We start from the raw sequence: 23,108 nt of genomic DNA on the forward strand, positions 1-23,108 counted from the left end.
ACAAAAAGCTGTGCGTACTTTGATCACAGCCAAACTGGGGAGAGCTGACATTTGCCGTTTTCTATGCTTATGTATTTTGGGTCAAGGATGAATGCCGCAAAACGGACAGTTGTTAGGGCTAATATTTTTGGATAAACTACAGATATTAGCTAGCAACACTGAACAATGGATGTTGCTAATTACATTCCAGACTCACACACCATTCCAGCAGGGGGAGATAAATCTCTGTTATATTAAAGGCGTGAGTGCGTGTGTGTACATGCATGCGTGCGTGATTTTATTTATTAAGTTTAATGTAAGCACATAGTATAATCGTAAATATATTAAAAATACATGAATGAAACTACAACCCCTGGCAAAAATTATGGAAGGAAAAAAAGCAGATCACAGACATGACACAAAACTAAAGTCATTTCAAATGGCAACTTTCTGGCTTTAAGAAACACTATAAGAAATCAGGAAAAAAATTGTGGCAGTCAGTAACGGTTACTTTTTTAGACCAAGCAGAGGGAAAAAAATATGGAATCACTCAATTCTGAGGAAAAAATTATGGAATCATGAAAAACAAAAAGAACGCTCCAACACATCACTAGTATTTTGTTGCACCACCTCTTGCTTTATAACAGCTTGCAGTCTCTGAGGCATGGACTTAATGAGTGACAAACAGTACTCTTCATCAATCTGGCTCCAACTTTCTGATTGCTGTTGCCAGATCTCTTTGCAGGTTGCCCCCAAAAAAACTGTTTTCATGTTGTCATTGTGGGGTGTTGTGAGTTGAATTTTGAGGGAAAAAGATTTTCCAAAGATTTCAATTGGATTAAGATCCGGACTATTTGCAGGCCATGACATTGACCCTATGTGTCTTTTTGCAAGGAATGTTTTCACAGTTTTTGCTCTATGGCAAGATGCATTATCATCTTGAAAAATTATTTCATCATCCCCAAACATCCTTTCAATTGATGGGATAAGAAAAGTGTCCAAAATATCAAAGTAAACTTGTGCATTTATTGATGATGCAATGACAGCCATCTCCCCAGTGCCTTTACCTGACATGCAGCCCCATATCATCAATGACTGTGGAAATTTACATGTTCTCTTCAGGCAGTCATCTTTATAAATCTCATTGGAACGGCACCAATCAATCAATCAATCAATTTTTTTTTATATAGCGCCAAATCACAACAAACAGTTGCCCCAAGGCGCTTTATATTGTAAGGCAAGGCCATACAATAATGATGTAAAACCCCAACGGTCAAAACGACCCCCTGTGAGCAAGCACTTGGCTACAGTGGGAAGGAAAAACTCCCTTTTAACAGGAAGAAACCTCCAGCAGAACCAGGCTCAGGGAGGGGCAGTCTTCTGCTGGGACTGGTGATGATGCTGGAACAAATGTTCCAGCATCATCACCTTGCCCAATGCAGATTTGAGATTCATCACTGAATATGACTTTGATCCAGTCATCCACAGTCCATGATGCGTTTCCTTAGCCCATTGTAAACCTTGTTTTTTCTCTTTAGGTGTTAATGATGGCTTTCGTTTAGCTTTTCTGTATGTAAATCCCATTTCCTTTAGGCGGTTTCTACAGTTCGGTCACAGACGTTGACTCCAGTTTCCTCCCATTCGTTCCTCATTTGTTTTGGTTGTGCATTTTCGATTTTTGAGACATATTGCTTCAAGTTTCTGTCTTGATGCTTTGATGTCTTCCTTGGTCTACCAGTATGTTGACTTTAGCAACCTTCCCATGTTTGTTTGTATTTGGTCCAGAGTTTAGACACAGCTAACTGTGAACAACCAACATCTTTGCAACATTGCGTGATGATTTACCCTCTTTTAAGAGTTTGATAATCCTCTCCTTTGTTTCAATTGACATCTCTTGTGTTGGAGCCATGATTCATGTCAGTCCACTTGGTGCAACAGCTCCCTAAGGTGTGATCACTCTTTTTTAGATGCAGACTAACGAACAGATCTGATTTGATGCAGGTGTTAATGTTGGGGATGAAAATTTACAGAGGTGATTCCATAATTTATTCCTCAGAATTGAGTGAGTCCATATTTTTTTCCCTCTGCTTGGTCTAAAAAAGTAACCGTTACTGACTGCCACAATTTTTTTTCTTGATTTTCTTATAGTGTTTCTTAAAGCCAGAAAGTTGCCATTTGAAATGACTTTAGTTTTGTGTCATGTCTGTGATCTGCTTTTTTTCTACAAAATTAAACAACTGAATGAACATCCTCTGAGGCCGGTGATTCCCATAATTATTGCCAGGGGTTGTAGAAAGCGGAAAACACTTATTTCCATTGTCGTCTATTTAAAAATCAAATGGTAAATGGTAAATGGACTGCATTTATATAGCGCTTTTCCATCTGCATCAGACGCTCAAAGCGCTTTACAATTATGCCTCACATTCACCCCGATGTCAGGGTGCTACCATACATGGCGCTCACTACACACCGGGAGCAATAGGGGATTAAAGACCTTGCCCAAGGGCCCTTAGTGATTTTCCAGTCAGGCGGGGATTTGAACCCAGGATCTTCTGGTCTCAAGGCCAAATGACAAAATACAAGTAATAATAAAATAAAATAACAACAATGATAATAATAATGGTGTGTGTATATGATAAGAACTTAAATAATTTATAAGTACATTAGGACAGTAAATTAACATAAAAATTACGTAATTATCAGGAAATAAAAAGGTTGAGTTCTTTTTCTAAAAATTGTTGAGGTCTAAGGTTCTAAAAACATTCTGGACTGACACGCCATTCCAACTCATTATAGAAATGTTGCATAATTCTTTACCAACCTTGTCAGCTACCTATTGTATAAACACCACCGGCAACACGTTAGTTTTATTATTATTAGTGATTTTATTATAGATCTCTTACATGTTCTTCAAAGAACCATTTGGGCTTTTTGGGCCCTCATTTATCAAACTGCATGAAATAAAGGGTTCCAAACGCACAAAATTTAGTACGTGTGTAAATACAAAAAAAAAAAAAAAAAAAAACTGTATGTATCAAACAGGCGTATGCCAGTCAGGAACTATCAGTTGTTGATCAATCTCACATGTTCTAAAGCACATACTTATGCCCATTCATGGCTATTTGCATTCTCAACTCAAATCAACTTTATTTATATAGCACCTTAAAACAACCACAGTTGAAAACAAAGTGCTATACATAAAACAATTAAAGCAATAAAATAATAAGAACAATTGTTTCATTGTTTTTAAAAGCAACTAGAAACAATGAAACAATAAATAAAAGCAAACCATAAAACACTAAAACAAAAACAGAGTCTCATGCGGCATTAAAAGCCTGGGAGTAAAAATGGGTTTAAGACTCGTTTCAAAAATGGACAGTGAGGAGGTTTGTCTAATGTGCAATGGTAACTCGTTCCATAGACTTGGAGCAGCAGTGGAAAATGCTGTGACCCCTCTGAGCTTTCGTTTGGACCTCGGTACATCCAGGAGCAGCAGGTCAGCTGACCAGTGGCACCAAGCAGGAGCGTAGGATTTGAAGGAGCTCTGAGAGGTAAGGGGGGCGAGACCATTTAATGTCTTAAAAACAAATAAAAGAATCTTAAAATGGGACTGTAAAATGCACATGTAGCCAGTGGAGGGAGGCCAGGATTGGAGTTATGTGCTTCCTCTTACGTGCTCCAGTTAGGAGGTGAGTGGCTGCATTTTGCACCAGCTGGAGACATGCGATGGAGGACTGGCTGACTCCAAAATAAAGTGTGTTACAGTAATCCAGCCGAGATATTATGAAGGCGTGGATCACTGTCACAAAATGCTTTTGTGCAAGGAAAGGATTCACTTTTGCCAGCTGCCTAGTCTGAAAGAAGCTGGACTTGACAACAGAACTAATTTGCCAATCCAGTTTAAAATCACTGTCCATCCTAAAACCCAAGTTTGTGACTATCAGCTTTACATAGTCTCCCAAAGGGCCCAAGTCAACAGGCGAGGGTCTACGGGAGCTGCTGGAGCCAAACACCATCACTTTTGTTTTATTTTCATGAAAATTTTAAAAGTTCAAGACCATCCAGGCTTTGATGTCTTCAAGACATGACAGAAGTGGTGTGGGGGAGAAAGTGTTTTTTTTTTTTCCTTCAGTGGCACATATAGCTAACTATCGTCTGCATAACAATGAAAAGAGATGCCATGCTTTCTCAGGATGGAGCCCAGGGGCAATAAATATAAAAAAAAGCTGTGACCCCAAAATGGACCCCTGTGGAATCCAGTGGAGCAGAGCTGGACTCCGAATTCCCAAGGCTTACACTCATGCTTCTGTCTGCCAGATATGAGTTCAACCATTCCAGAGCAGTACCGTGAATACCCACTAGGCGGTGTAACCGAGCCACTAAGATGTTGTGGTCCACAATGTCAAAGGCCGCAGTTAGATCCAACAGAACAAGAATTACATGATCACCATTCACCATTCACAAATGCCCTCAATTAACCACATACAGTGACAAACCATCTGTTTGTTCTTGAACAGCTTCACTACAAGAACCAGCATAAAACTTTCTAATTTACAGAATAAGTAGACAAATATTTTTTGTTATAGTTGCTCAAGAATCATTTGCGCTACAGTGATGTCATCATACTGCTGTCTTTATTACGATAAAGTCTCTCCTCATGAAATTTGAGCAGTGAAAATGCCACAGGTCCAATTTTAATATAAAATCAATCGCAGGAGGGAGACTATTTGCTTCAAGCTTTTTTTAGTAGCAGGTGGAGATCGAGATGCTTGTTGCTAAGGTCAAAACCTGTTGTTTATTTCCCACAGGTGTGTTGTGTAGGTTGTGACACCAGTGAGGCTCAAGTGTGTTTCTGACTTGGCATAACTACTAATTACGTTATTAATTTGAGGAAATAAAGAACTTATGTGGATAAGGTTGCATCTTGTGATGGCAGTAGTGCTTTCAAGTTGTGGTTCTCCTGTTCTACCACCAGATACTGTGTATACAGATGGTCAGAGCTGTGTGTATATTTACATGCATTTGTAAGTGCAAGTTGGTAAACTCCACACTCTGCATAGAAATGTTTGCACACAGTTGATAAATGAACACCAGGGACGCTTATGCTTAATAAAACAAGACATTCCGTATGACATCAAAGCAGGGGCGGTGGGCAAGCAATTAAGTGTGCTTGTTTCCAGTCCAGAAGGTTCTTGGTGTCATGTTCTAATTGGTCCCCCCAGTCTGATCAGTACCCCTGCCTTCAATGTGCATGCGTCATTTTGGCGCGTCAGCACCGATTAACCGATTATTGCCTCATTTCTGCTTAAAACTTATGTGTCGGACGCAGCCCGGAGAACCGACCAGCGTTTGAAGGACCCAGTATAAAATAAGCAGAGCACGGTACAAAGGATAACAGAGTTTAATGAACATAACAGTGCTGTGAAAAATATAAAAGTGTGCGGTCTGGCGTGGTGGATTGCGGTGCGCTCCCAGCAGCGCTAACGGTCCGGAGCCAGAACTGGTTCGGACCCAAGGACCCCGCCGACACCCCCCAGGTGGCCGCGACAAACCGAGTCTGTGAAAGAAGGAATCATTATGTGAGTCCACACTCAACACACAGAGAGAACGCTCAAAGGTGCACAAACAGCAAACACTTCCTGGCTTAATTACTAATCAGCTTCCCACCCTGCAGGCATAGAACATCCAGTTCACAAACTCACTGCAGCGGAAGCTGATTTAAACGACCAACATACAGCTCAATATAATAAGGTGTGAGGGACACCACATTTACTGACTGTATAAATGTTAGTCACAAAATCTAACGTACCTCAGGAAGTGTGCTGACGAGCGTGAGACCTCACCCTCTCCTCTTTCACAGACCATGCATCAAACCTGGACGTTCTCTGCATCCACTGATGATGAGATGGCTCCCGAGACGACGATCTCACCCGTCTGGTCACAAGGTCGAGTCTCTGGCAAATACACACTGTGTACTCCAGTCTTAAATGCCACCATGTTCCAATCCATGTAGATGCACCACAGCTGTGAGTCCTGACGAGCCGCAGGTGATCAGGGTGAGGTCCTGATAAACTCAGCTACACAGCCACTCAGTCCCAAATGCAAGCCACCTGGAAGGAAAAACAAAAGACAGAAACAAAAAGGCAGCCAGGCCCCCCAGCCATACAACAAAAACTGCACTCCAGTCATCAACTATCTCAGCGATAGATATCTGAAGCTTTTGTACAACAATCATTTCCACATAAATTCAGCATTATTTTATAATAAAAGATGAGGGGCTGATCAGACCGCGACACCGACGCGTCTGAGTCTTACTCTTTACATCCAAACCGATCAAGGGAATAATGTGATTATTAACCATCAGATGAAGTAAAACCTCTTAAATCATTCTAAATTGCAGTTTTAAGCAGAAATGAGATGATAATCGGGTAATCACTGCTGACGCACCGAAATGACGCATGCGCAATGAAGGCATGTGAACCGATCAGACCGCAACATCAGTTCTTACCCCAAACATGCCTATTCTCCAACATTGAGTTGTGTCAGGAAGGGCATTCGGCGTAAAACTTGCGCCAAATGCATATCCGCAGTGGTGACCCTGAATGAAAACATGGGAGATTCCAAAAGGACTTACTTTTTTTTAATAAATTTAAACCATTTTTGACAAATTTTCCAGGTCACCCTAGAATTCTCTGAAAAAATCCTGAGGTGATACTCACCTACCGCTTAGAGAAATCTACAATTTACATTAGCATCTCTGACATTTTCAAAATACAGAACATGAAAAAAATAATGTTTTGAAAGATGAATTTTTGTCCAACTCTGAACTTTTATTATTTCACCACTTCCAATGACAGTAATTTGAAATTTTTGGCATATCTGCCATAGAATGGACTACGTATATGCACGGAGTGGTGTGATGTATTTCTGTTAAAATCTCTGATTTCTGTGTCATTTACGGTTATGGCGGATGCCAGTGTTTGATTCTGTTCGATATCCAAAAACTTTAATCAATTTACAACGTTTCTAGTATTTTTTTTTTTTTTGTCTTTGTTCATATTTTTGTGGTTGTGTATATCCGTCATGACATCGAAGAAGACCAGGTTTTCTTTCCAGAGGAGAGAGGATAGCACATTGAGCTATCACTGCTGTGTAGCCAAAATGGACAGCTTCTGCGCGGTGTAACTCCCCTTTGAGTTTTTTCTCTTTCCAGAAAGATGCTGAGCAGCAAAGGAAATGGGTCATAAATATTTGGAGGGATCGTTTTGTAGTAACGGGTAACACCAGAGTCTGTTCTCGGCATTTTCTCCCTGCTGATGTGATCCAGCCGTCAACCACACAGGGACGCTGTTTGTTTAAAAAAGGCGCTGTCCCATTCTTTTCAAGAGGAACAACTACCCTATTCCTGCCCCTCGTCCCGGTGTTTGGGAGCGAAGAGAGTGACCAAACCTTCTCGCTGATCACCTCTAGGAACCAGCAATGGATGTAACTTTGCCTGACCACAATTACTGCTCTTCTGCAGAGCCAGCTGTGGTGGATCTGGCACTTGAGGAGACCAAAGCGCTCCGGTTAGGGCTGTACAGTACAGTGCGCTCTGCTATAGTCTCCCCCGCAACAGAAGTTCCGGTGCCATTAGGTGTAGAATGCGGAACTAATGCGAGCATACAGTCCATCCAAAAAGTAAGTCAAACTAAGTATAACTTTAATGATGTAAATTTTCACAATGTGCCTCAACAAACAGCCAAAAATCATTCAAGCTTTAAAAAAATATACTGTTTATCTGTTACATACATGGCTCTATCTTAGCTGCGGTTGCAAAAACGATCTATGCAGACAGCACAAATCATCGCAAAACCCATTTGGAGCATGCATTCAAAATTTTTTACGTCACTTGTGCCCACAACTGTAAGTTACTGTGATGGTAAAGTTTTTTGTTTGTTTTTTGTTGATTAATTCTTAAATGGAAACGCTGTAGGCTGCAGTTACATTTATCACAATTTATCTACTGACAGTTGTATCTACTTACTACGATGAAGGCTGAATGTTTTGTCCCCTGTTGCTCAGTGGTTTTGCAAAGCTCCAGGGGAAAATCACACCACAGCTTTTCAAAAGTCACGTCACCCTGATACATCACCATTCAAAACGGCCTGTGGTTAGTTTTTGTCTGAAAAATAAAAAGGTTCAAAAGGGCAATCAGATGTTCCAGTTTGTTTGTGCACGATGACCGCACATTCTGATGGTTCTGGTTGAAAGAAACCGATGCCCTGATCTGAACAAAAACACAGTCAAACAAGTAAATATTTCAATCAAGCTATTTTTTCGAGACACGCTGACTTTTGACTTTCTATTTGAAGATGTCTGCACGCATCTCACTTCCTTTTATGATGATATCAGAGAAAGCACATCAGATACTCAGAGGTGAAGTTTGCTTTTTCCGGTTGTTCTCAGCAGATATGAAACCAAACACATTTCCTGTGGTGGAGGTCAGAGGACTTGTTTTCAGAACACAAAGGTCATCAGTTTGATTATGAAACAGGAAAAACTTAATATACGATTGTCTTGAGAACTGAACTGCAGCAACACACCCAAATACATAAACGCGCACAGGCTGAGAAAAAGTGGTTTTTGGTGTGAACAAGGTGACGACATGAATGCACCTCTTTGGGATCGCCTGTGCTGTTTGACCAGCAGGCGATGGTGATGCTCGGATACACCGCTGACCAGCCGTCCTCTGTGCAGTTCCTGCTCAGATTACCTGTTGAGAGAGAGAGAGAGAGAGAGAGAGAGAGAGAGAGAGAGAGAGAGAGAGAGAGAGAGAGAGAGAGAGAGAGAGAGAGAGAGAGATGCTCCTAATTATTGGTGGGAAAAAAGTTTTGTCACACAAGTGGTGTCAGAAAAAACCTTATAGAATAGATGTTTATTTTCATTGCATTTCTGCAATGAAATTCTGGTGGCACTTTCCAAACAGCTACACACAACAACACAGCAGCAGCTTAAAAGAACAAAACAAAAACAAAACAATGTACAGCTTCACAGGATGGCAAGACCTTTCAAAATACAAAAAAAATAAAATAAATAATAATAATAACAATAAAAAATTATAATAATAATAAACTTAATAAATGCTTCATAAGCTTTTTAAGGTGCTTAATGCTTAGTGAGGTAAGGTTTTAGAGTTGTAAATAGACTGTAAATGGACTGCATTTACGTATATAGCGCTTTTCCATCTACATCAGACGCTCAAAGCACTTTACACATCAATGCCTCACATCCACCCCAATGTGAGGCACTGATGTATTATTTATTATGTATGACTGGATACAAAATAAATAATATGTCTGTGTTTGTCAGAGGGGGACGGGTCGGATGATGGAGGCTATAGCTCTGAGGAAAAAGCTGTTCCTTAGCCTATTATTCTGTGTCCTTAGAGTGCGGTACCTCTTCCCCGACATCAGAGTAGAAAACAGGGAATGTACCAGTTGGCTGTTGTCCTTGCAGATGACCTGTGCCTTCCTCTGCAAGTGCTCAACATATATTATTGTTCTACAGGTACTTTAAAGTTACAGTGTGTAGGACTTAGTTATTAGCAGAAATGGAGTATAGCATTCATAAACTACTGTTAATTAATGCATAATTACCTGCAAAAATGAAATAATGTGTTTTCATAAAGGTAAAATGAACCCTTTATATCTACATGGGAGTGGGTCTCATCATGAAGACCATCACGCTGATACAGGGACAGACCTGTTCCACCTTTCACATTTTGCACCACAACGAGACAGTATCATTCTATTCACAGTCATTCTGTGACTATCATTCACAGTCACAGGATGACTTTTAAAAGGGTGGGTCCACTGGATTTTTGATGGTACATACAGTCTGAACATTGAGTTCTCTTTTTGTAATAATGTAGATTTGAAGCATAATTTGTGGTGTAGCAGGTACACAAACACTTGATTCCACATACATCTATCTGAACTTGCCATGGTTATCCAGCAACAGAACCCAAATGCAGGACACCGACAACAAGAAGAACAAGAAGAGAGTCCTGAGGATATGATAAATATCCACAGACAGAGGAACAATGGACAGAGGAAGCAGCTGAGGGATTTACCAGGAGATCAGCAGGCAGCTGTCGGAACGACTGACAAATACCGTAGATGGACCGGCAAGACTTTGATCACAAGGAATGGAAGGAAGGAACGGGACTCTATAACAGCGTGCCTCAGCGGGAATGCACAAATCAAACCAAACACGCTGAAAATGTGAGTGATAAATCTCAGGACAGCGTAAATGATAAAGAAAACTGGAGACAGGTGTGTGATTACTGAAAGACAAGCAGGTGTGCTGACAGATGAGGGGACAAAGAAAGAACTTGTCTTGCGCACCCACGTACAGAGAGACACAGGCGGAGAATGGAAGACGGCACTTAGGTGAGTGCAGACTGAACAGACTGGGAAACAGTGATCAGCACACATAACCCATCAATACACCCAAACAATAACCGGAATACACAGAAAGATGGCACAATGCCAGAACCAAGACAGAACCAAATATATCAAGAAACATGTCACATGTGATTTGTGCGATGCTTTCGCTTGTGTGTCATTGTCCTCGTGTAGACAGTATTTCAGTTCAATCTATGTCAAAATGTTGAACTGATTCCATTACTGAAAATATTAAGGAGGACTGGCTGTGTAAACAGAGAGGAAGCTGAGACGGGACTGGAACCGGTCAGGATTATTGAAGGTCCTGGGCTCTAGGCGTACAAACCGCCTCATTGTAACTACATGTGATTTGTTGTACTATAACAGTGTGTTTGTAAAATGAGCTGGTCAGCTGATAGTTTGTTCATGTTTGTTTTCAAGCAGAAACTAGTATGGAGACCAAAAGAGAGTGCACCTCATAAAAGCCAACAGAATGGAGAAGCATCAAGATTCAGTACTTTGCTGTCATATTTTTAAACTCCAGTATAAACAAGAAAGCACTCAGACAGGACAGATTTCTGCCAAAAAAATTAATTCAGCCTATGTAGCAGTACAGTTACATGATTTATATCATGATTTATCAGGTCAAACTTAAGAATGAATAAATATTGTGAACAATGCTTATGTATGTGCACTTCTGGTATTTATTAATTTAACAATCTTGAATTACATTTGATACTTACAGGGAAAAAAGTAGCTTTCTATGATTTGGAAAGCTAACAATCAAATTCTGAAATTCAAAAGTACAAATCATCAACATGATGTCCTTGTTCTTTTTTTTTCCCCCTCCCTGCTTATGAAAGATCATTTTATGATGACGTGAATCCAAATTTCTCCTCCATCGTCCTATGTTGAAGAATCACTTCAAAAATCAAGGATATAAACTGCTTCCAAAATATAATCCCAATAACATCTGTCACATCCAGAGCTCTCCTATATACCATATTTTCTGTATATATCTTGTTTTGTTTGTTGTTGTTGTTGTTTTTACTCATTTAGGAGGTTCTGGAACTTATACTCCCATGTGACTTATATAATAATAATAATAATAATAATAATAATAATAATAAAGCTATTTATACAGGGCTTTCCAAAGAATCAATACATGAAATAATATAAACTCTAATAATCAAACAATTAACATCAATAATAAAAGTACACTACAACAATGGACAAAACCCCAAAATGAACCCTTATGGGGCAAGAAACAACCAACCAAAAAAAAAAAGAAAACATTGATGTGGTCTCCTCAGACAGTCATTGGACCCCTGACGGTTTAAGAGTTGACATAAAAATAAATGATTCACACTTTGGCTTTAGGTTCCGAGTTTGGGAGAAAAAATAAAACAAATTCCATTCATTTTTCCGAACATGCTGCTTCGAGTGTGTACTGTATGCTGTTCACTCTCAACTCGGACACAGAGAGAAAACTGACTCCGCCTCCTGCCGCCTACAGAAGCAGCGACTTTCTGAAATGTTGAGACTGAGTTTACGACAGCGAGGAGAAACAAAGAAAAAGTTGGGTTTTTTCACATTTTGAATCAATTGTGAATCTATAAGAATAATAACCTTGATTCTAATGATAAACGATTCTAACGTAAATTGATTTTTTTCAACACCTCTAGCGACTTAAATATTTTTTCTTTGACAGGTGTGACTTCTGAAATTACAGTATGCCCCGAAGCTCAGTGGGCCGGTGTCGCAGATTGAGTGGTCCCCACTTCTGATCAGTCCCCCTGCCTTCACTGTGCATGCATCATTTCGGACAGTCAGCAGCAATTCGCCGATTATCACCTTGTTTCTGCTTAAAACCGAGCCTATCCCAGCAGCACACACTACAAAAAAGAAAATTAATGCACGTTACATAAAACAATCATTATGAAAATGGGAATGGGGGCCAGTCTGTGATTTAGAACAGTAACATGTCACTGATACAAACAATCAGATATTTTAAAGTTGATGGTTCTGGTTTTGCTTTCAGGCTACTTCCTTGTGTCCCTGGTGTTTCCTTTGGCCCCTGTGCTGTGGCATTTCTCTCTTCATATCCTTTCTTATCACCTGTCAGTTATCCGCTCATCATCCCAGCTGTCACTGGTTTCCTCACCCGTTATTCATTTCCTTTCACTCAAAAATCAAAGTCATAAATAAATCCTACTTTGTTCTCTATAGGCTGTTTGTCTTGTGTTCTGCATTTGGTTCCATGTCAGAATTAGTTCATTTTAAACATAAAACAGGCTTGGTGGGACATATAAAAATTATTTGTGTTCTTAAAGCACTTGTTAAATCTGCAGAGCAGGTAGCTGTGTGAGAGAGGAATTGGACCATCAAGATAAAGACCTTGGACCATTTCCCAGTGCCTCAACTTCACACTACATGTCTGTATCCTTGGACAAGACACTTAATCTTCAAGTAACTTATGCTGTACTGGCGTCCCATTCAGGGAGTTGTACTCTCATCTGTTTCATGCTATGGTAACTGGGGACAAGCAGCAGCCTGCTGCGCCTCAGGACCTGTATAGGACTTTTTTCTTCATCATCATTCTATTTAATTAGCTCAATCTTTAGAGCAGACTGTTTATTAATTGAAGGGTTGTAGGTTCAATTCCAGATTGTGTCCAAGTATTAAATTTTGTGTGGTGCAACAAACTGAACCCCAAAGCTGCACAACATTTGGGCACATGAAGCGATTCTACCCCATAAACACCCAAAGAAGAAGATACACACACTTAGAAGGATTCTTGTGAAAAATTCTACAATTTTTTTAATACATCACATTTTATCTTCACCACAGTGCAGCGATCTGCTTCGTGTCATAAAGGAATTCATCTAAGGCTTCAATGTCTTTGATTTAACTCAACAATCATGAAGCAGCTAAATCATTAATTAAAAATTAAGACCCCTGTCACACCATGACAATTTAGCCAGCGAATGCCAGTGTTTTTAATGCTCGGCTTCGCCTCAGTGAATGGTATGTTCCAGCTTTCACCTCATGAAATATTCGTACCATTCAACTCATAAACATTCATCATTTGTATACTATTGTCGGACTCAAGTTGTGTACATCGGCAACACAATACGCAATTGTTGGTGTAAATTAATTGAAACGTTTTATATATAAGTTAAGAATATGACATGTATATGTCCATCTGGTTATAAATACCCTATGTATGCATCCAACAGTGAAAAAAAAAAAAAAAAACAGTGTACCAGCATGGACTCTCAAAATTTCCTGTATATTTATATTGTCAACTGTGTCGGTAGCATGGCCCAAGCAGAGGGTAAATGGTAAATGGACTGCATTTATATAGCGCTTTTCCATCTGCATCAGATGCTCAAAGCGCTTTACACACTACTGCCTCATATTCACCCCGATGTGATGGTGCTGCCATACAAGGTACTCATGACACACCGGGAGCAACTAGGGGATTAAGGACCTTGCCCAAGGGCCCTTAGTGATTTTCCAGTCAGGCTGGGATTTGAACCGAGGATCCTTTGGTTTCAAGCCCAACGCTTAATCACTAGACCATCACCTCCCCAGAGATCAGAGGCCACCCCTTTGAGTCTGGTCTGCTTGAGGTTTCTTCCTCAAATCATAAGAGGGAGTTTTTCCTTACCACTATTGTCTGTGTTGTTGCTCTAGGGGTTGGTAAGGATAGATCTTACTTGTGTGACATGCCTTGAGGCAGCTTTGCTGTGATTTGGTGCTATATAAATTAAATAAATTGAAAATAAATTGAATTGTTTGCCAGTGTTTTTAATGCAGTTGGCATATGCTGGCTAAATCGTCAAGGTGTGACAGGGCCCTAACTCACAGATCAACACCAGCGGCATATCACAAGACAATACACTTTTTTTTATAAATAGCAGAGTTAAAATTAAGGGATCTGCAAATGAAGACAGTGGTGCTTTTAAAAAATAATGTGTTTAATTGCATTACTGATCGCAACAGATCTCACTTGGTTAAATTAATAAAACAAATTTGATGTTAAGTTTCATGCTGCCTGAACTCAGTTTTGTGGAACACGTTACATAACAAACACACGTCAGTTCAGGTTTCATTACTTAGTGCGTGCGCTCTGTAAGTTTGTTTATCTTAGATAAGAGCAAAAAAGACCTCATTATAATGAAAGATGTTCAGTTTTACTGCGAAAATGGACTTTGTTGATACCAGACTGCAACACAGGCTGCATTAGTTTGTCATGACCACCACTGACAAAAGTTTACTTTTTTCTTAATAAGTAAGTTGTTAATTCTGGCCTCGGCAGCTCCCAGCAAAGACTATGAACACTCACGCCTACAGATTGCTGGGCTGATAAAGAAGGGAGAGCGAGAATATTTAATAGGCCCAGTCTCCGTAAGCGACTTGTGATCTTCATGTTGTGCTGATGCATCTCATCCTTTCATCTTTTGAGCAGCCGCCTTAATGCTTTCCTTCTCTGCAGGAGGTGCTGACGGACGCTGTTCAGGGAGATTGTGCAGAAAGCCGACCGGCACAGATGTTGCACCAATAATCAAAATCATTCGCCCCAATAGAGCGATTAGATTTGGAAAAATAGAGAGAAAGACATAGGAATGAAGAGTTTGATGATGGAATGACATGAATTGTGAGGATCAAAGGAGACAAGTAAGATTTACATAATTCATTTTGAAATGTCAAAAAAGATAAAGCAAAAATTATAGATACCTGCTTGCCAGCCGAGAAGCTGCAGTGAATAAAATATTTTATGAGCAGCACTTTTTGCTCCAAAATTAAATTCAAGTATGTGCATTAGCTTTAGTAGTTATTGACAAAGATGATCCAAAACCAAATACAATTAAGTGTTTAGCTGTTTGGTCCTAATTACATGACCATTAAATGTATATTTTAAAGAGAAAATAAACATTCTACATCTAAAACTTCAAAATTAAATATACACTACCATATAATCTGCAGTGAAACAATGATTTGTTAATTTGCAGAGAACTAGTCAACTGCAATGTTTGGCCAAAACCAAGGGGAGTGTGGACTAAACATGGCCTGCAGGCCCCAATTTTGAAGCCCTGTTTGACAGAGGTAGAGATGTGTGAATGTAATTCCATTTTAAAACTAAACAAACAAACAAACAAACAGGTAAACAAGCCTGGGACTGTATAGATTTGTTACACTGTTATTTCAGATTTACAGACGAGGGCAGAATTATGTTTTCTTCAAAATTTACTCAAGTCCTTTTTAAACAGAGCAGGAAATTTAAATTTTCAACACAGCATTTCTAAACATCCTAGTTTTATTTTGGATGTGCACATTATTTTACTTTGCACACAGAAACAAAATGATCTAACAAACAAACAAAAAAACAACAAAAACTACCAGGATCAAAATTATTAGCCATCCTGATACTCAGAGTCAATTGTGCAGTCATTTGTTGTGGTTTTCAACAAGTCTCAGACATGTCTCCTGAGGAATCCCAGCCTGTTCTTTGGTGAATTTCTCAAGCTCCTCCAGATTTGATGGTCTTCTGGCATGGACCTTGGTCTGCAGTTCACCCCAGAGGATTTTCAGTGGATTAAACTCAGGGTTTGTGCAGACTAGTCAATTTTCTTTGGTCTTTTGGAGGTAGTTCTTCACCAGTAGCAATGTGTGCTTTGGGGCTAATGTATTGCTGGAAGGCAAAGTGACGACCCAGACCGAGTTTTGCTGCTGACTGCTTGAGGTTTTCTTTCAAAATCTTCACATATCTTTCTTTCTTCATGATTCCTTCCACCTTGAGGTGATTCACAGATCCAGACACACTGAAGCATCCCCACTTCATAATACTCCCACCGCCTTGTTTCACTCTTCTTCTTTGGAATTCAATGGTGGTTGGCGGGAGGCCAGATGTTCTTCGCGAAGCGAGATTTTGTTTAAAAACTGGTGCATTTTTTGTTTGAAAAATATGTTCATGAACCAATTTGTTCATAAAGAGAGCAGTTCGAAAACTGAGCTTCCACTGTATATGGCTCAACACAAAGGTCAGTTCTTAAGAGGGCTTTTAATTTTGACCCTGGCAGTTTTTGGTTTTTGTGAAATAATTTTGTTTCTCTGTGCAATGTAAAATAATGTAAGCATTCAAAAGAAAACTATAATGCTTATAAAAGCTGTGTTAAAATTCCTAGCTCTGTTTAAAAAAAAAAGCACAATGCAATGTGTACCCCCCCCCCCCCAGAGTCTTTTAAGATTATAGGATTAAAGACACATATTATAGGCAGAACTCAACCATCTTCTTTTAGTTTCACTGCTAATTAAAAGAAATAAATCCTTTCGGCAGGTTTTGTGTGGCGGTTTGACTGTGATATCTGCCTTTCAGAATGTCACCACTGTGAAATAATCAGGATAATAACAGTTTTCTTTCCAGATTCTGTACATTTTTGAGCAGAAAAACTTTGTCATTGACTGTAGAGATGCAACTAATCCACCATTAAAACAGCCTCCACTATCCACCCAGCAGGTGGCACACAAATCTCAGGAACATTACACCGGCAAAACAAAGTTGCTTTTTTGTTTGATCTGGTGTATCAAAGTTGACTATATGCAACAGAGTTAGTGCTCATATGTTCTCTTCATCTGGTGACCCACACGATGATAGCATTGATTATTTTTGAGCTACCGTGTTAACAAACAGGAAGGAGTGGATTCATTCATTCATTCAATAAATTTATCCACTCACTGCATTTTAGATGGTACATGACTAGTTCTGGAAAAGCCAAGGAATTCTCCACAAAGTCTGCAGAAAACTTCACTTGCTGATTATACATAATGGGATATGTATGACTGTGAATTCCATTAAAGCTACAGTGTGTAAGATGTAGTGCCACCTTGTGGTCAGGTTGCAGAATACTGTCATGACTTTATTTTCCATCATGTTTTCACTTCTTTGGCAGTGGGGATTCATGCTCCCTTGCCTTCTCTTCTGATAAGCAATAGCTCTATTTCACAAAAATTATGGTTCCCCACCTTGTTAGCCTGCACAAGCAACCAGTTGAGTGTATAGAGGAACAATCTCTGGTTTCTCTCCTTTTTTCTCTCCAGTCTTCCAGGCGCACTGCATAATGAAAAAGTCGGAGGAAGTATGGCCTTTCTGGGCTAATGTATCAACATTGAGGTGCAACATGGTGGCATCCAAGAAGAGACCTGCTCTCAAGTCAATGTGAAGGGTTCTTTCTAAACTTATAAAAACATATCGATTCGTTTTTGCAGATAACTACATCTACCAAGGACATAATAATCCAGATTCTGGATCAAGATTTATTTATTTATTTGTCCATCTGTTAGCAGGATTACGTCAAAACTACTGCACGGATTTTGACAAAATTTTCACCACAGATAGATAATATGGCATGGAAGACTCCACCGAATTTTGGAGGTGATCCAGATCCAGACCAATTTTTAGGGGGAACCGTTTGGTCGGCAACACCGGATCCTGGATCAAGATTTCAAACAATACAATATACAAAATCATTGTTGATCAATGATCTAATTATTGATCATCACTTAGATATGATTGGGCTATGTGAAACCTGGCTTAAACCTACAGCTGTCCTCCCCTTAAATGAGGCCTGCCCACCAGCTTATACATTTAGTCACGTCCCTCGTGATGCGAAAGCAAGGTGGGGGTGTTGCTCTTATTTTTAAATCTAGGTTTAGCTTATTAGCTGTTGGGGGTTACAAATATCACTCGTTTGAGCATCTGATTCTCTGCTCTGCTCAGGATATTACACATTGCCAAGGTCAGAAGAATAAAAATCAGTCGTATTACGTTGTCACTGTATATAGACCTCCTGGCCCATATTCTGAATTCTTAGATGAATTTGGTGCGTTCATCTCTAACTTGTCAACTAGTGTAGATAACATTCTGATCATTGGTGACTTTAACATTCATACTCATAAAAATAAGCCTTCTGATCCCCTCTGCAAATCATTTATGGAAATTGTGGATGCATTAGGATTTCGGCAATGCATTCAGGATTCGACGCACATTAGTGGAAATACCCTGGATCTGGTCCTCGCACATGGTATTGCTGTCATGAATACTGACATCATGCCTCTTACATCAGTGGTGTCTGATCACTCACTTATTAAGTTTACAGTTTCGCTGCCATGTTTAGTGGAACAACAACCTTATATATCATTACGGCGATGCATCAACTCCTCAACTAAGACTGAACTCGAAGCTAGACTGCCTGATGTCTTAGTTTCACATTTGACAAATACCCAGTCAGTAGACAGACTTGTGGATAGTTTAAACTCAGTGCTCAAAACTACACTCGACATGATTGCACCAACTGTTAAAACCGCGCTCCCCCAAATGACTGTGGTGACCCACAGTCACCTTGGTTCAGACCTCAAGCATAAAGCAAGAGGTCTAGAATGGAAATGGCGTCGTTCAAAATTAGAAGTATTTCACTTTGCATGGCGTGATGCTATCTTAGACTATAAGCATGCATTACTGGCTACAAAGTGGACTTACTACTCTGATTTGATCAACAAAAACAAGCAGTTCTTGTTCGACACGGTGGCAACACCTATGCATGGACAACCACCTGTAGTTCGCTCTCCTTTTACAGCACAAGATTTCCTGGATTACTTTGGGAAGAAAATAGAAGACATCAGGTTAAACATATCCCGGTATGCCTTAACCCAGCCACTACACCCTGCTATTGAGGTGGGCGCCACTACTGAGGTATTACCTAGATTTACAGAATTTGATAGTATCTCACTAGGCATGCTGACAAAACTCGTAATGTCAACAAAAAGCACAACCTGTTTATTTGATTCTATACCAATAACACTGTTTAAGGACCTATGGCCCACTCTTGGGCTGACTGTGCTGGAAATTATTAATCTTTCTTTAACTACTGGATCTGTTCCTAAATGTTTCAAATCTGCAGTGATTAAACCATTACTTAAGAAACCTAATCTTGACCCTAGTGTATTGACAAACTATTGGCTGATATCCAATCTATAATTTTTCTCTAAAATTCTGGAAAAAGTGGTGTCACAGCAGCTCGTAGACTATCTTACTGAGAATAATCTCTTTGAGCCACTGCAGTCTGCTTTTAGAAAATATCATTCCACAGAGATGGCTCTCACTAAAGTGGTGAATGATCTTCTGCTTACAATGGATTCGGACACCACTACGGTTCTGTTGCTGTTAGATCTCAGTGCTGCATTTGATACAGTGGATCATCATACTACTTGATAGGCTGGAAAATTATTTTGGGATTATTGGGAGTGCCCTTGCATGGCTGACGTCATACTTGACCAGTCGTTCTCACTGTGTTTTGTACAGTAACACTACCTCTAACCTTAGTGACATGAAATTTGGGGTTCCACAGGGGTCTGTCTTAGGCCCCCTGCTTTTCTCCCTTTATATAGCACCCCTTGGGCACATATTGCGGCGTTTTGGGATTACCTTTCACTGCTATGCAGATGATACTCAGTTATACATGCCTATAACTGCTGGTAATCTCGTTCACATAAAATCCTTAGAAGATTGCCTTGCAGCAGTGAGAAGCTGGATGTCTAGAAACTTCCTACTTTTAAACTCTGATAAGACTGAAATGATGGTTCTTGGTCCAGTGAGACATCGGCATCAATTTGACCAGTTAACGCTCAACCTCGGCTCGTGTGTCATACATCACACTGACAAAGTGAGGAACCTTGGGATAATTTTAGATCCTTCGTTGTCCTTTGGCCTCCACATTAGAAATATTACTAGGACTGTTTTCTTCCACCTGCGAAATATAGTGAAGATTCGTCCCATCCTGTCTATGGCTGATGCTGAGACCCTGATCCATGCATTTATCTCTTCTAGATTGGACTACTGCAATGTTCTATTTTCTGGTTTACCACAGTCTAGCATTAGGGGTCTCCAATTTGTTCAAAATGCTGCAGCCAGAATTTTGACACAAAGCAGAAAGTTCGACCACATTACACCCATTTTGGCATCTCTTCACTGGCTTCCTGTCCCAGTGAGATCAGATTTTAAGGTTCTGCTACTAACCTATAAAAGTATTCATGGACTGGCACCTCCCTACCTAGAAGACCTAATTAAACCTTACGTGCCGGCCCGGGCTTTACGTTCTCAGGGTGCAGGACTACTTTGTGTCCCTAAAGTGAATAAGAAGTCTGCGGGTCACAGAGCTTTCTCTTATCGTGCCCCTGTTCTGTGGAATGATCTCCCTGCGTCAATAAAACAGTCAGATTCTGTGGAGATTTTCAAGTCAAGACTTAAGACGCACTTATTTTCCCTTTCATATGGCTAGCATACTGGTACAGTTTTGTTTTACGCTTTTTACTCTTTTAATTCATTTATTAGTAAGTGGGGCGGGCTGCGGCCTCAACTTTACCTAAATTCTGGGGTCTTTTAGTGACGTTTAGGGCTAGTGGCCGGCGATCACCTTAGTATTTCTCTGTTTTTCTTGTTTAATGCTGGCAAATTATACAGTATTTTTTGTCTTTCTGATGCCTGATTCTGTTTTTTGTCTCTGTTTAAGGTGCAGCTCCATCCAGAGATGGGAGTTGTATTTGTGTTGGTGATCCTCCTGTGATGTGTGCCATTAGCATTTCTTGTATATTCGTCCGTGAATTGTTCTGTGAATTGTTCTGTAATTTATGTTTGTAGCATGGCCCAAGCAGAGGGTCACCCCTTTGAGTCTGGTTTGCTTGAGGTTTCTTCCTCAGAGGGAGTTTTTCCTTACCACTGTTGCTCTGGGGGTTGGTAAGGTTAAACCTTACCTGTGTGAAGCGCTTTGAGGCAACTCTGTTGTGATTTGGCGCTATATAAATGAAAATAAATTAAATTAAAAAAAAATTAAAAATACACTAATGAACAGATGGTTATAAACGCTTTATACCATTTCTGCTCATAAACATCTCTAAATCTGTAAACCATTCTAAACTATTCTAAACTGTAGCTATAAAATGAGAATATAGTAATAATGAGAATTGGAAATGATTTTTTTTTTTTAACAAAACTAATCCACATGTACAATTTGCTCCACAGGAAGATTTACTGAGCTCTTCAGCTTGATAAAACTGGCCGTTACACCATGTTTTGTGCACATCATTTGAAAATAATGCCACAATCTCACAAAAGCGATCACATAGCCTCCAAGTTGTTTAAATCAACACCCCCTCCATGAGCTTGTGTGATGAAGCTCACCATTCTTTCCAAACAAGTGCAGGAGCGGGGCGGGGCAGGCGAGGGTCATCACCTCGCCGACTGCTGCGCTCTGCCAGCATGAGAAGTTGTCCCACTCGCCACGACATCCTGGACACGCAGACACATCAGAAATATAAATTAGACCGTTAACGTCCTGTTTGAATGAGCTCCAACTTCTTTCAAAGCCTCTGAGCCCATTTGTGATGTACAGTGAACAAACTATAAATCAAGATGACATAAAACACTCACTGAAGTTCTGCAATTGTGCTTTATTGCACATTCAGTACAGAGAGGAAACTATTTTTAATGTATTTAAATGTTAAAGGAGAAACATGACATCCAACCTGATGATGATGATGATGATGATGACGACGAGAGCTTAAAAACACCTCGTGTTTTTTTTTTTTACATTAACAGACAACTCAATGGAATTTGATCCTTTAAAGACTAAAGTAAAGTTCTATATCTGAGATTTGCCACTGGCCGTGTGCCTTGCTATTTATTATTCATATCACCCGTCAGACCATTTCTTCTCCTTTGTACATTCAGTTCTCTGCCACCAGCAATGACAGGTGACTGCCCAAAGCACTTGCGCAATAAAACATGCATTAGGGCGTATTATATTATTTCACAGTGTAGATATTAACTGCAAGTGTGCAAATTATGTCGGTGCGTGCACGTTCAGAAGAAACTGCTCCCCGTGTGAGGAGGAAAATGTGACCAGGGTGCCCTCGCCCTCTCGAAGTTGATTTCTGCTTGCGCGAAGTGGATTTCTGCTCTCTCACTCTAAACTTTTGGCACTATGGGACAGGGAAGCAGGGTCACACGTGAGCAGTGCATGTGACTAGTTTCTCCAACAGAAGGCATCTTGAAACTATCATTACAAACAAAGGCATATCTACAAAGTATTAAACATACAAGGGCTGTCCATAAAGTATAGATCCTTTTAATTTTTTTCAAAAACTATATGGATTTCATTCATAGGTTTTTACGTCAGACATGCTTGAACCCTCGTGCGTATGCGTGAGTTTTTCCACGCCTGTCAGTGACGTCATTCGCCTGTGAGCACTCCTTGTGGGAGGAGTCGTCCAGCCCCTCGTCGGAATTCCTTTGTCTGAGAAGTTGCTGAGAGATTGGCGCTTTGTTTGATCAAAATTTTTTCTAAACCTGTGAGACACATCGAAGTGGACACGGTTCGAAAAATTAAGCTGGTTTTCGGTGAAAATTTTAACGGCTGATGAGAGATTTTGAGGTGATACTGTCGCTTTAAGGACTTTCCACGGAGCGAGACGTCGTGCAGCACTCCCAGGCGCCGTCGTCAGCCTGTTTCAAGCTGAAAACCTCCACATTTCAGGCTCTATTGATCCAGGACGTCGTGAGAGAACAGAGAAGTTTCAGAAGAAGTCGGTTTCAGCATTTTATCCGGATATTCCACTGTTAAAGGAGATTTTTTTAATGAAAGA

The 23,108-nt window shown here is 40.0% G+C and overlaps 1 protein-coding gene across 1 annotated transcript in view; it reads right to left on the reverse strand.

Annotated features, from left to right (window-relative positions):
* LOC117508113 (vasoactive intestinal polypeptide receptor 2-like) overlaps positions 1-23,108 on the reverse strand; it is a 106,025-nt gene that overhangs the window by 44,309 nt on the left and 38,608 nt on the right. Inside the window, exons 3-4 of the mRNA XM_034167772.1 lie at positions 21,646-21,753; positions 8,637-8,734 (exon numbers count right to left, since the gene is read on the reverse strand). Of these exons, the coding sequence (XP_034023663.1) occupies positions 8,637-8,734; positions 21,646-21,753 (206 nt within the window). The remainder of the gene's footprint in view (positions 1-8,636; positions 8,735-21,645; positions 21,754-23,108) is intronic.

This window comes from Thalassophryne amazonica, chromosome 1 (genome assembly GCF_902500255.1).
Source record: "Thalassophryne amazonica chromosome 1, fThaAma1.1, whole genome shotgun sequence".
In the NCBI taxonomy this organism is placed as follows: domain Eukaryota; kingdom Metazoa; phylum Chordata; class Actinopteri; order Batrachoidiformes; family Batrachoididae; genus Thalassophryne; species Thalassophryne amazonica.